Here is a 15,463-nt window from a genome sequence, read left to right on the forward strand (position 1 = left end):
AGCATTTTGAGATGATAAAGCACTTTTCCCACCTCTTTCAGAACCATTACATAAAAGAGCCAGTGAACAAATGTACGAAACCTCTCAATAGTTGTTCTCTTTATAGCAGAGCCAGTAGCTCGGCCTTAACATTCTTCTTCAAATTCGGGCAGCGGTTATGAAAACAGCAGAACTCCAAAACAATGTTATAAAAGTGTCTACAAACTGAAAAGCTAACCTGGCTGAACTCTTCCAAAAGGCCCAATATTAAAGGATGGATTATTTTGACAGGTACATAAGAAAAATCTCTTAAATGGGTTTCTTGGGCTCCATTATTACCAGTCTCTTTACAGAAAGTGCCAACTGTACCTTATAAGCATTTGGCAGCAAGAAGATCCATTTCAGTAAGTCAAGAGAGCTGGTAGATTTTACTTATGATATGAGATATTTTAAAGCAATCTAAATGTTACTTGACCTGTAAGTATTGTAAGGAAATTATCATACTTACCCTTACCATCTTTGTTTTTCTTCTTCACAGATATGTTTGGCGTAGTGGCCGGGGAATCTGGTCGTGGAGGTTTTGTTTTTCTCCCTGAAAACAGAACAGCTCTGCATAAGGATTTGTCATCAAAAGTGAGAGAAATGGACAATTTAGCTGTTTATGAATGCTATTTGGTCATTTATTCTAAATTTCAAATGCCAAATACTTTATACACATACACAATATCACACATACTGGTTTCCTAAAATACTATTTACTCAAAAGGAAAAGAACTTCAGTGAAAATTTATCGTTAATGTAGGTTAGATCACAAACATTTTTACGTAGGAAATGACACATCTGCTCATTTATAAAAATGAGGTTAAGTTTAAAACATTGTGAGGTAATAAAACTGACAGTGCTTTCTTAAAATTTGGGGGGTTATTCTTGATGTTGGTAGACTTGGGCTCAAAAAATAAGCCATATAGGTTTATCTGTTGGTTAGATAAACTTTTTACAGTAGGAGAAATCAATTTTTAGTTTTTCTCCCATCTGCATACAGGTAGCTCTCTAATACTGGAAACTTCCCAAAACTCTAGAGATACAAAAATGCATGAGGCAAAATTTTGGTGAACTGCATAGTCAGTTTTTATTTTCCCATGTACTTTGAAAACTCTCATTTTCTAGACTTCTTTTAATTCACAGCAAAACAAACTTTATAGTTCTGTATCATTCAATCTCTAAGTCCACTTCAACAGTGCTAACTGTAGTTTGTGCAGCCTTAGGTTGGGTGAACCAACTATTCCTTTGCCATTTATTTAGAAGCACAACTTGATGGCAATTTTGCCTAGGATTTATGTTGAGATGATCTTGCTATCTGAACAGACTACCGTTCTGTACATGAAAGAAATGAAAATTAAGTATAAACGGATACCTTAGTATATTTTACCCCATCATTCTTTTTTTTTTTTTTTTAAACTAAGTAATCGCTATGCCCAATGTGGGGCTCAAACTCAAGACCCAAGATCAAGAGTCTCATGTTTGGGCGCCTGGGTGGCTCAGTTGGTTAAGCGACTGCCTTAGGCTCGGGTCATGATCCTGGAGTCCGGGGATCGAGTCCCGCATCGGGCTCCCTGCTCAGCGGGGAGTCTGCTTCTCCCTCTGACCCTCCTCCCTCTCATGCTCTCTGTCTCTCATTCTCTCTGTCTCAAATAAATAAATAAAATCTTTAAAAAAAAAAAAAAGAGTCTCATGTTCTACCACCTGAGCCGGCCAGGTGCCCCTTTATCCCAATATTCTTGAGGCTGACTCTAGCTGGTCTAGATCACAAGGGTGAATTCTGGGTTAGGATAACATAAGGCAATAACTTAGAAGAACAGAATTCTAGAGCTAAAGTCACAAGGTTAGTAACAACACATCCCCAAACCGAATAGGAAAACCTTTCTGAAGTTAGGGTGAATAAGAATCAGGGAGAAGCGGATCAAAAGGTCTCTCTTCAGGCCCCTCTTAATGTATAAATATGGAACCCAGGCAGCCAGGTACTTCACTTCCATCACTGCAGACATCTGCAGAGAACCATTCATGAGGCAGATACTTCTGGGTGATTATGTTAATGATAACAAATATTAGGAGCAAAGACTTCCGTTAGCTCCTATCCCTCCTACCATCTTATTTTTATGCCTTCTATTTACCTACTTTTCCTGAAAGATAACATCATTTTCTTCTTCACACTGTTTTCACCATTAGTTTTAGTCAAGAAAGAGACAGTTGGTAAACCTACCTAATATCCATCCTTTCCATCATCTTCCTTACCATTCAAGGTGGCATGGCTTCATGTGAGTTCTATGTGAGTTGGGTACAGGATTTTTGACTGACAGTTAGTTCTTCTCAATACTTTGAAGATACCCAACACTTTCAGCCTCTACTGGGAGTTTCTAAGCTGCCAATCTAAAAATCAATCCTCTTCAAGTAATGTAGTTTCTCCCTGGTTTGTTAGTTTCATCTTTTTTTTTTTTTTTTGGTGGGGGCTGGGGGGGCGGTGTTTTGCATTTTTACTATAATGTATTTAGGCTTAGATTTCTTTGATAGTTATAGTACTCAGGATTCACCATGCTGAGATTTATGTCACTTTGGAAAACTCTCCGTCATTATCTTGGAATACTGCCTCTTCCTCGCTCTACATATTCTCTTTCTAGAGCTTTGATTAAACATGCAGACCTTTTCATTCAATCCTCACATCTCAAACTCTTTCATATTTTTTATTCTATATCAGGTCTATATTGGAGCTCACTAATTCTCTTTTAAACAGTAACTAATCTGCTGTTTAGCCCATATGTTATGTGTTCTGTTTGGTTCCTTATCACATCAATCTTCCACTATTAAGTAGGATGTTAGTCCTGCACTTTAAAAATAGCTTTACTGGGCACCTGGGTGGCTCATCGGTTAAGCCACTGCCTTCGGCTCAGGTCAAGATCCCAGGGTCCTGGAATCGAGTCCCACGTCAGGCTCCCTGCTCCGCGGGGAACCTGCTTCTCCCTTTCCCACTCCCCCTGCTTGTGTTCCCTCTCTCGCTGTGTCTCTCTCTGTCAAATAAATAAATAAAATCTTTAAAAATAAATAAATAAAAATAGCTTTACTCAAGTATAACATACAATGAAACTGCGTATTTTAAAATCTATAACTTGATATCTTCCAACATAAGTACTGACCTGTGAAACCATCACTATGTTCAAAACAGTGAACGTATTCTTCACCCCCAAAAGTATTTTGTACCCCTCTGTAATCATTATACCTTTCCCACTCTGCCTGATCCAAAGGTAGCCAACTACTTACAGATTTTCTGCCATTATAGTTTGCAGTTCCCACAATTTTATATGAAGAGAAACATATATTACATATATATATATAATATGTTAAGTCTGGCTTTTTTCCTTTAGCATAATTATGTTGAGATTCATCCATTTTTGTTGTATATATCAACAGTACATTCTACTTTACTGCTGAGTGGTATTTCCTTGGATAGATATACCACAAAGTTGTTTATCCAGTCAGCAGTCAATAGACATTTGGGTTGTTTCAAGTTTTGGGTTATTGCAAATAAAACTAAAAACATTCATTCACGCAGATGTTTTTCTATAAATGTATGACTTCATCTCTTTTGGGTAAATACTGAGTAGAAGAATGGCTGGGTCCCATGTTAAGTATGCATTAAATGTTTTAAGGAACTGTCAAACTGTTTAAAAAAAAAAAAATTCTCCATGCAGTAAGGTGGGGTCATCATAGGGCTCACCTCATTTGTTTCCTGTTTCTCAGGATCACTTGCTTTTGTTGACTGATGTCTTATTTCAGACATTTTGTCTGTATTTTTAGTTGTTTTTTTTGTTTTTTTAAAGATTTTATTTATTTATTTGACAGAGAGAGAGAGAGAGAGACAGCGAGAGCAGGAACACAAGCAGGGGGAGTGGGAGAGAGAGGAGCAGGCTTCCCACCGAGGAGGGAATAAATAAATAAATAAATAAAATCTTTAAAAAAAAAAAAAAAGTTGGAAAACCCGATTTCTGCGAGATACACCAAATAATCTAATTTTTTAATGAATCTAATATGAAGACATATACCTTTTACTTTTTTTTTTTTTAAGATTTTTTATTTGACAAAAGAGACACACCAAGAGAGGGAACACAAGCAGGGGGAGTGGGAGAGGGAGAAGCAGGCTGCCCACTGAGCAGGGAGCCCGATGCGGGGCTTGATCCCAGGACCCTGGGATCATGACCTGAGCTGAAGGCAGACGCTTAACGACTGAGCCACCCAGGCGCCCCGACATATACCTTTTAATTTATGCTTTGTACCCTCATTTTTTCTTATGTAAGTTTTAATTGGTATAGAAATATCCTTGAATAAAAATTATGTTTAGATTCCACATCAAAATTTGACTGTTTGCCCTAAACAAATTAACCACTCACCTTTTTTTCTTTTAGGTTGTTCTGGTGATGATGCTCCTGGTGAGTGTGCGTATGTCTCTTGAACCTGCTGAGTTTCCATCACTTCAGGAATCCCATCTAATGTGACGGATACATGGGTGATTGGGGCAACAACAATGTCATCTTCAGATGAACTAAATATATTATTATCTAATGGAAATAAAATCAACTTAATTAACTTTGTATTATAAATCAAAATAATTTCATCAGATAATTTCCTGTTTCTATGAAAAATCTGGTCCCTTCTTATTTCCTCTGTCCAAAATTAGGCATCCTAAGTCAGACCAGGGTTGACAGGACTAATTCAATGCCCTTCTTACTTGACTGCCTATCACCAATCTATCTTGTTTCGCTTCTCCATTCTTCTCTCATTGCTGCTAAAGTTTTTCTCTGAAACCTAAGTTTGATTTGACCATATAATTCTTCTATACAAAACTTTCTACCCTGAAAATTATTAGAAAAATAAAACTGACCTTTCACCCAGTTCATAGAGGGAAAAAAAATGGTAAGAACAACCCAAACTCCACAGCCTGACATTTGAAACTTGCACAATCTCAATCAAATCTACCTTTCCACTCTCATCTCCCACCTACCAAGAAGCTTACACTTCAGCTATACCAAAGCATTTTTATCTCAAACATTTCACTGTTTTTTTACAGATCTGTCTCCTTGGCTCAACCCATTCTCTCTACCTTAAATGCCCGTCCCTATCTCCTCTTTCCACTAAAAGCTTATTTGTCTTTTACAGCCCAGGTTAAAACATTTCTTCCATAAAGCCTGTCTCTGATATTCTCAGCCAGAGTACTCTTTTCTTCCAGAACACTTTGCTATCCCTCCCATGGCCTTTATTTTTGGCTTTTACGTAAACAACTACCTTCAAAATTAATCTGTAAACTTGAGGGGAAAAAAAGAGTTATCTGTTCATTTATACATCACATTATTGCCTAATGCACTGCTGTGCATGCAAAAAATACTCAACCACATCTTAAACTCATCTAGTAATAATTAATTTTATGAGTTTGACACTTTGTCTGAAAAGCTCAAAGGAGAACATGGATTTAAAAGCAGATCAATAATGCGGCAGTGAATTTTCTGCCATGAGGTGTTAGAAATTTTTTCAATGAATTTTTGCCTATTCACTGATGAATACTCATACAGATCATTAAATTATAATAGTTTGGGCCGTAAATGCCCTAATACTTTCACCAATGAGGTTACGAGAATAAATTCTGCCTAATCTGCTATTTGACAACTAAATAAATTATTTTTATTCCTAAAGGTCTCACTCCTCAATTAAAAAAAAAAAAAAAAGCCTTGTTTAACTGAATACTTTAGCAAAGGTGTCTCAACCAGTACTGTACCTTAAAATGCACTTGGGACACAAAACTTATCAAACATGATCTCTGGTCTCTTGGTATTTGCCATCTAACAGAGAATGATGGCAAGAATAACTTTTCCAAGTATATGAACATGAACAATCATGGCACATGACCACTCACTTATTCGTTTTTCATCCAGCATAGGGCCAGGAGAATCCATATTGAGGAGTGCCTCAGCAGCCTCGATAGTTTCAATCGTTTCATCCCCATTAGGACAGGATGCTTCAACTACAATACATTTGAAGAAAATACGAGTTAGCTACAAGACCTCTGTTGCTTGAAAACACACAGATTTTGATCTCTTGAACATCAGTTAATACTTGGGTTTATATACATACTTTGTATCAACAGATATAATCCATACTATTGAATATGACTATTAAATTCTTTCTAAACCCCACAAGCTTTTCATACATGCATTTTAAACCTTCTTTGTAACAGATTAGCTGTGATCTAGCAATTAGTTAAAATCTATTTATACCATATACTATAATAACTTAGGGAATAATTTATAATTTATTAAATACATTTGATATTACTATAAATTACTAAAAATTGCATCAGACCTTGTAAGAACAGACAAGAATACATACGAAGAGACACATAATAGTATTATTTAAAAGAGAAGATTTACGAATGAATATAGTCATCATGGTTACCTTCTATTTGAGAAAATAGAATTTGTACCATCTCCATTAATAATTTTACTTTTAGATCTTCAAAGACTGGCAATGGAAGAAGAATCTCCACATACAAAGAAATCATGGTCAAATGACTTTCAAAAATTGTTAACACCATAACCTTTTTTCAAATGAAACTTTATGTAGGACTCTATCATATAAACAGATAAAAGTGGTATTTTACTATTATACATTTATTTTACAGGTTCAAATATATATCAAACTTGATATGAGATAAACTGATGATAAAAATGAGAGTATTGTAATGAACACGAAAATTTGATATCAGGGCAAACAGATGACACCTGCAGTCTAATATAAGCCTCAAATCCATAAAAATAGATCTTTTTATTATTGAGAATTTCAAACAAAATCAAATTATGGAACACAGTATAATGAATTCTCACATATCCATTCTCAGCATTAACCATTACCAACACAAGGTCAATCTTCTTTCATTCCTACTCCAATTATTGCCCCCAAGGTCCCCTCACACACACCCCACACCCACTCCCTGGGATTATTTGAAGGAATCTAAGACACTCTATTTCATCTCTAAATATTTTAGCGTATGTATGGTATGTTATTGTCATACCTAAAAATATTAACAATTCCTTAATATCATCTGAAGTGCTATCTAGGACTCACAGTTTATAAATTCTTTTTTCCCTATCTCTTTTCCCCCTGTAGTTTCTGAAAAGCACAACATTCTTCCCTCTCTTACTCTGAACTCAGGAGGGCTCCAGGGTTCTTTGCTTTCTTATGTCATTGCTCGAAGAAGGATGGAAGGGCTAAATAAAGGCTCAAGTTGGGAAATAAGAAAGGGGAGGGAGAAGAAATATGAAAATAGTGAATCTGGTTTTCAAGATATGGCGGCTTGTCTTCTAGACCCATTCAATACCAGTTCTATTTTCCAGGAAGGAAGGAGCCTGTGTGTATTTTGCCATCAGGTATCTTCAAGTCCAAGCCCAAGAGAGTGAAACACTGAAAGAAAGAAGTAATTCTTTCTCCTAAAGATCCCACATCTGCTTCCCTAGTCTCAATTTCTTCTCTGAGGACCACCCTGATGACTTCAGGGGAGACCCTCATTCCCAACCTACAGAGACCACATGTAGCCTTACACTAAGGCATCAAGAAGTTATGACAGAATATGCTGCAAAAAACCCACTAGCTACACAACAGATATATATGCAGAGCGATGATCATCCTGTTACACAAAACACATAACTCACTGTCAGTAATGAATGGAAACCTCTCACCTGAGTACTCTAATTTCCTAACTGGTAAGGAAAAACCTGGTAAGTCTAGATTTATCAGAAAAACTTTCATTGGGTTCCTCTGAACAAAAAATGTGAATATAGGATACGCTTTGTAAAAAACAGAGGATAAGACAAAAACTAAGTGTTGTTTGTCAGTGTTATCAGTGGGGACTCAGTCACTTGGTGTGTGATCTTAGGCAAGTCATTTCATTTAACCTAATTTTTTTCTTTTTCTCTTGTGAGAATTAAATGAGATAGTAAACTTTTAAAAATCTTCCTTTTAAAAAAAAATAAAATAAAATCTACTATGTTAATATGATGCACTATGAAGAAGACAATGCCATTTTGGTGGTATTCTTGCTCAAAATGCATTATCTCAGTCGAGATAATGAGAAAATATCACACAAATAAAATTGAGGGACATACTACAATGTGTGACCAGCACTCCTCAAAAGTGTCAAGGTTAGGGGTGCCTGGGTGGCTCAGTGGGTTAGTGTCTGCCTTTGGCTCAGGTCATGCTCCCAGGGTGCTGGGATCGAGCCCCGCATCAGGCTCCCTGCTCAGTGGGGAGCCTGCTTCTCCCTCTGCCTCTGCTCCTCCCCCTGCTCATTCTCTCCCTCTCTCTCGGTCAAATGAACAAATAAAATCTTAAAAAAAAAAGTGTCAAGGTTACTGAGAGACGAAGAAAGAGGAACTGTAACAGACTGGAAGAGACTAAGAAGAAATAACTAAATGTAAGATTATAGATAGGATACTGAAACAGAAAAAGGACATCAGTTTGAAATGGTTGGCATACAAATAAAGTGTAGGTTTAGTTAATAACACTGTGACTGATGCCAATTTCCTATTCTTTTTTAAAATTTAAGAATAAATATTCAAGTAACCTTTGCTTCCAAATAATTAATTTTCTCAAACACCTCCAACACCTCTGGCCCAGACAGATCAATGTAAATGTATAAAAATACAAATGTACGTACCAAATTCTAAAACTGATGAAAACAGCATTATTCACAACCTCACACTTACACCATGAACTCTTCACATTTCAAATACGCTACTAGTTCTGACTGAACCAGAAGAGAAATCTTCTTTAAACCCTAGGACCTGATCCTACATCTGGGTCATGGCCTCCTATTTTGCTTCTTGTGACAGTAGTAAAAGAAGAACAATCCTGTATTTTTCCCTACAAACAACTTCTCACTGTTATCAAGAATACACAGCTTGGGGGCGCCTGGGTGGCTCAGTTGGTTAAGCGACTGCCTTCGGCTCGGGTCATGATCCCGGGGTCCTGGGATCGAGTCCCGCATCGGGCTCCCTGCTCTGCGGGGAGCCTGCTTCTCCCTCTCCCACTCCCCCTGCTTGTGTTCCCTCTCTCGCTGTGTCTCTCCCTGTCAAATAATAAATAAAATCTTTAAAAAAAAAAAAAAAAAAAAAAAGAATACACAGCTTGGTATATAAGAAGCGTTCAGCGAATACCTGACAAAGTGTTCCGTTGGCCTGGTTCTTCTTATATATCCCTATTTTGTCACACTCATCTCAATATATTTAGGAAAGAAGGAAGGGGATGTGAGAAAGCAGTATGAAACACAGGTAGATGAGGAAGAAATATAATTTTCTTCCCCCTGCTCTAGCCTCTGTAGATAATGGAGTTCCCTGAAACCAAGTTAAGGACTTCTTGCACCCCCAAAATCACAGGGCAAGAAACTGCACAAAACCACGCTGAGGTAAGGTGCTGCTGGAGGCACACACACCTGTAAGCGTGATGTCGTCGTCATCATCATCTATGATCTCCTCTTCGGCGACATCCAGGGAGCTCTCTGTAATCATGTCATTGGGCTCTTCCACACAGGCTAGACCCGCATAACTATTGAGAATGTCAGCACCAGGAACATGCTCCACAATTACGGCAGGAAAAATAGCTGGGTCACCAAGCTGGGAGGGGTGAGGGAGAAAAAAGGATTAACAAAGTGTTTGCTTTCGTTAAATACAACCAAAAAATACTTTATACTGGACATCAATTTAACTTTTCTATCATCAGCTACTTAAATCTTGACAATCTTTCTGGGCTGCAGAGAATATATATCTATTAAGACCAAATAAAACTTTTATTATCAACCTTGGGTCTTAACAACCAAGTTTTCACTGGAAAATCCTATAAAAGCATACTTTTAAACCACATTAAATTAAAAAAATGCTACTATCGGGGCGCCTGGGTGGCTCAGTCGTTAAGCGTCTGCCTTCGGCTCGGGTCATGATCCCAGGGTCCTGGGATCGAGCCCCGCATCGGGCTCCCTGCTCGGCGGGAAGCCTGCTTCTCCCTCTCCCACTCCTCCTGCTTGTGTTCCCTCTCTCGATGTGTCTCTCTGTCAAATAAATAAATAAAATCTTAAAAAAAAAATTGCTAATATCATTAATTCATAAAAAGTGGCATACAACAAATGAAATGTACAATTACATAAAATCTCAACAGAAGTTTGACAGGAAAAAACCACAGAAGCTTAATAAATATTACATTGTCACTGGCACATAGCCTGTGTTTAACAGTAGCTTTTGACTCAAATGGGAAAATTAACTTTCATTTTCTATCTAGTCATAAGATCACAAAATTTTTGATCATGTCTATCACTATCTTTCTATATTATTATTTCTATTTTTTCTGATTTGTTTGATAGTGGTAGACATTCCTCCTTTAACCCTAAATAATTCAGTGTATATTTCCTAAATACATGAATATTACCTTATATAGAGTACAATTAACATATTTGTAGCACTGCACACTGAGGTTAAATGCGACTTCTATCCTAAGAATTTAACTACTTCAATTAAACATTAAGATATCACTATCTGTGCTAAACATACTATCTGTGCCTTCAAGAATGCTATGCTCTGAAATTTATGGTTAATAACCCTAGAACATATTTGGATCATTTTAATCCAAAATGTTTCTTTCCATTTCAGAAAAGAGGAAGTTAGAAGTAACTGACTCCCCAAATCTTAAGTTTTAAAACAGAAAGTAGGAGGCTCACACACTGCACTGTAAAACTCACACACACACACACACACACACACACGAGAGGAAGTCTATACAATGGCCAAGGCAAAGCATAGTCATTGGGCTTTCCTTTTCTCTTTTTTATTTTTTTAAGATTTTATTTATTTATTTGTCAGAGAGAGAGCACACAAGCAGGGGGAGCAGCAGGGAGAGGGAGAAGCAGGCTCTGCACTGAGCAGGGAGCCCGATGTGGGGCTGGATCCCAGGACCCCGGGATCATGACCTGAACTGAAGGCAGACACTTAACCATCTGAGCCACCCAGGCACCCCCCCTTTTCTCTTTTTTAAGAGGTGAATGCTGCACATGAATCCAACCTAGCATGAACATGTGCTTACTGAAACACTCTCTCCTAAGAGCTCAAGGTTAAGCCCCTAGTCTTCTAATGAGGCGGGCCCAGAACTGAGTTAATTTTCACATGATTTCATTTTATGCTGCAACAACTCTATGTACCAGGTAAGAATAGAGCTTATCACCTCTATCCCTTGGCAGAGGAAGAATTAGATTAAGAAATTTACCCAAGGTCACCCATGAAGTCAGAGACAGAGGCATGTCAAAGCAACTCCCAGGAGCAGTCCTCACCCAAATGAAACCAAACCTACTTGGCTCCTGAAATTTGGGATAGTGAGTGTTAAGGGTAAGGATATTACAAGGCGTATCTCCAAAATTTTATCTAAATCAACATAGTTCTCGAGTTTCAAATAACTACAGATATTTGTTACCATTTTCTTCCTTGTTCTATTCTACTCACCAGTAAGTGAATTGGAGGAAATGATTACTCTATTCTCCAGAATTTCTAGGTCTCAGGAACACGCTGTTGTAACAGTAATCAATGCTACTTCTCCATCAGTGTCTCTTCCCAGAGACAAACCCTGCTACCAGTTCCTTTGTTCCCTAATAGAGACAGTCTATGTATGATAAAGCTTATTTCAATTTACTTTATTTTTTAAAGATTTTATTTATTTGACAGAGAGAGAGACAGCGAGACAGGGAACACAAGCAGGGGGAGTGGGAGAGGGAGAAGCAGGCTTCCCGCTGAGCAGGGAGCCCGACGTGGGACTCGATCCCAGGACCCTGGGATCATGACCTGAGCCGAAGGCAGACGCTTAACGACTGAGCCACCCAGGCGCCCTAATTTCACTTCAAAGATTTTAGTAACTTTTAAACCGTTTATTAAGAAAAATGTTAACCGTAACAGAGCAGGAAAATTAGTTTCCTTTGAAGTAAAAAAACTTAAGAATGAAAAGGAGAAAAAAAAACGGTAAAAAAAAGAATGAAAAGGGACACATGGTTCTGAGATTTAGAAGGTAGCAACATGTAAAAAAGAAAGACTGTGAACCATAAGACCTCTGGCATTCTCCAATCCTACTGTCATTTTCCTCACTTTATCTATTTAGATTTTTATTTATTTGAGAGAGAGAGAGAGCACGCACAAGCAGGGGGAACGGCAGAGAGAGGAGAAGCAGACTCCCCGCTGAGGAGGGAGCCCAGTGCAGGGCTCAATCAAAGGACCCTGGAATCATGACCTGAGCTGAAGGCAGATGCTTAACTAACTGAGCCACCCAGATACCCCCATTTTCCTCCCTTTAAATGAAAGAAGAGCACTAGCTGATCCTAAGGGCACTTCCAGGTTTTGTTTTGTTGAGATGTATTAAGGCATGGATGCTAAAACTAAGTATGTAACGTTACAATAGAAGAGATTCATTCTTATGGACTAAATGGGGGGGGCTAGCATGCACAGGGGCCACCTACCTGTTGCCTCTGCTAGTGCTATTAACTAACATTTATTAGCACCTAACATGCACCAGGTATTCTGCTCATTGCTTTATTTATATGAATTACTACCTTATTTAATCAACTCAAAATCCTATGAGGGAGATACACTGGATTATCTGTTTTCTACATGTGAAAACACAAGCTCAAGGGGAAGGGAAATAATTTACCGCAAGTCATATGGCTAGTAAGTGGTAGAACCTTAGCTGAACTGGACTCTAAGGTCTATGTTCTTTGCCTGTACACCATTATGGTCAGCCTTAAACATGGTGCCATTTTGTTTTACTGACATATTTACTTGGCTCTGTTTATTTTTTTTTAAAGATTTTATTTATTTATTTATTTGAGAGAGAGAGAGAGCACATGAGATGGGGGAGGGTCAGAGGGAGAAGCAGACTCCCTGCCGAGCAGGGAGCCCGATGCGGGACTCGATCCCGGGACTCCAGGATCATGACCTGAGCCGAAGGCAGTCGCTTAACCAACTGAGCCACCCAGGCGCCCTACTTGGCTCTGTTTAAAAAAACAAAAAAGGTAAGGGGCTGTGCTGTGTTTAAGGTATGACTTTCTATATCATCATTTGCAGGGCTTCTCCAATCTGAGTCTATTATGAACTTTGTCGTGGGCCATAGACAGGAACTTCCCCGGATCACTCCTGACTTAGCCATGCTTTCTCTAAGGTACTCACTCCTTTCATGAAAAGCATGGGCTACTCTTATCTATTCCACTGAAATGGAGATGTATATTCAAAGCTGTTCATCTCTAATTTCTCCAGGGTGCTTTTAAATCATATACAACAAACAGACCAACTCTACATGTCAGGTAACAGGCCTGAATCTGTATATACAAAATACATCTAGGAAACCTCTCTAAGGTATGGAAAGAATCTCCCCCCTCTATTAACATAAATGGAAGGAAAATACACACTCCAGGAACTCAAGCTCCTGGTCTGGGCTCGTGTTAAATTCCTGCCTTTTATACTGATTGACTAGCAACTAACTGGCTCAAGTCTGAGTTACCAGTAACCTAAAACTTTTATAACCACACATTCTAAAATTCCTGATTGAGAAATGGTTTCCAACCTCTTAAATGAAGGCATGGCAAAATTTCAAATGTTAAATTTTCTTAGATTTACATTTTAAAAATGAATAAAATACTGGGACTTATTAGTTCACTAGGGCTGCTATAACCAAGTACCACAGACTGGGCGGCTAAAAACAACAGCAATTTGTTGTCTCACAGTTCTGGAGGCTGGAAATCTGAAATCGAGGTGTTGGCAGGGTAGTTCCTTCTGAGGGCTTTAAGACAGGGATCTGTTCCAGGCCTCTCTCCTTGGCTTATAGATGACTGTCGTCACGTTCACATGGTGTTCTCCCCTGTACGTGTCTGTGTCCAAATTTTCTCTTCTCATAAGGACTCTGATCACATTGGATTAGGGGCCTATTCTACTCTAGTATAACCTCATCTTAACTTATTACATCTGTAGCAACCCTGTTTCCAAATAAGGTCACATTCTGAGATTTGAGGCCTTAGCATTTCAACATATGAATCTGGGGAGGTGGGGTACAGAGAGCAATTCAACCCATAGCAGGATCCAATTTAATTTAGCTTTAAGTTTATCATTTGACAGTTGGCTCCCTCTACCCAAAACAACTTTGCTAGCTTGTGGCAATTAAGATTATATATTCTTGTTTCTATTTCTAAATTGAAGCTAGGCATTATTCTTTATAAGTTTCTTTGCTGAAGACCACCAAATCTTATCCACCTCAGTTTTTCCCACATCATTTCAACCAGAACCTTCCCAAGATATATTTAAAAGATGAACTTCAGGGGCCCCTGGGTGGCTCAGTCGTTAAGCGACTGCCTTCGGCTCAGGTCATGATCCTGGAGTCCCAGGATCGAGTCCCACATCGGGCTCCCTGCTCAGCAGGGAGTCTGCTTCTCCCTCTGACCCTCCCCCGTCTCATGCTCTATCTCATTCTCTCTCAAATAAAAATAAAATAAAATAAAAAAATCTTTAAAAGATGAACTTCAGGAAGGCCACAGCTACTCATAAAATGGCCATATCCTCAGTTAGCAATACGATCTGTTACCTCCTTTTAAGAAATGAAGGTGTCGGAGTTGTCCACGAAATCTCAGAACCGAGTTCCGGGCGGTAGTTCCCCGGGAGGTCGTGGGTGGGCTCTCTGCGGGCCTGGGTGAAGATGGCTTGTGCCACCGCTCGGTCCCCGGCTGGCCGACCAGGACAGGTTCATTTGTATCTATCCTGCTTATTTAAATAACAAGAAGACCATCGCGGAGGGGAGGTGAATCCCCATAAGTAAGAAAAATAAAATGTACTCTAGAGAGTGGAATCGTGATGTTCAGTACAGGGGCAGGGTCCGGGTCCAGCTCAAACAGGAAGACGGCAGCCTCTGTCTCGTACAGTTCCCATCACGTAAGTGAGTAATGTTGTATGTAGCAGAAATGATACCCAAACTAAAAACAAGGACACAAAAAATAGGAGGTGGTGACCAAAGTCTTCAGCAAGGAGAGGGAAGTAAAAAAGGGACAGGAAAGAAGAAGTGACCGGATATGAGTCAATCAAGTCTGTGGTACTACTGTGATAAGACAGTGAATGAAGGCTTCTAATTTATATCTCAGAGACATGGAAGCTTTTTATTTGCATCATTTAACCGAACTATGGATATCTCTGCCTCCCAGCTTCAGCATCAGAGTTGACAATGAAATAAATATACATCAGAAGTTTGCATCTAGCTTTTATGTAGTATAAAAGAAAATTTTTTTGCCTTTCAACACAGTTTTTGTGGAAGAAAGAAGCATATTTTTAAATGGACAATGGACTCTACCATAAGTTACTTGAAATCCTGTATCTGTCCTGTGGGTAAA

The 15,463-nt window shown here is 38.7% G+C and overlaps 1 protein-coding gene and 1 pseudogene across 6 annotated transcripts in view; one reads left to right on the forward strand and one right to left on the reverse strand.

Moving 5' to 3' along the window:
• The window catches only part of ELF1 (E74 like ETS transcription factor 1), a 103,387-nt gene that overhangs the window by 10,398 nt on the left and 77,526 nt on the right, over positions 1-15,463 (reverse strand). For 4 of the 5 annotated variants that reach the window (XM_021697917.2, XM_021697918.2, XM_021697916.2 and 1 more), the window contains 4 exons: positions 9,506-9,686; positions 5,936-6,043; positions 4,419-4,586; positions 488-571 (listed from right to left, as the gene is read on the reverse strand). In XM_021697917.2, the coding sequence (XP_021553592.1) occupies positions 488-571; positions 4,419-4,586; positions 5,936-6,043; positions 9,506-9,686 (541 nt within the window). The remainder of the gene's footprint in view (positions 1-487; positions 572-4,418; positions 4,587-5,935; positions 6,044-9,505; positions 9,687-15,463) is intronic. The other variant, XM_021697920.2, reaches the window with a different exon arrangement.
• Positions 14,779-15,360, forward strand: LOC110587708 (annotated as a pseudogene). Its single transcript, XR_006539745.1, has one exon. The product of XR_006539745.1 is annotated as a signal recognition particle 19 kDa protein-like (transcript).

The sequence above is a fragment of the Neomonachus schauinslandi genome, chromosome 3 (assembly GCF_002201575.2).
Source record: "Neomonachus schauinslandi chromosome 3, ASM220157v2, whole genome shotgun sequence".
NCBI classification, from domain to species: Eukaryota; Metazoa; Chordata; class Mammalia; order Carnivora; family Phocidae; genus Neomonachus; species Neomonachus schauinslandi.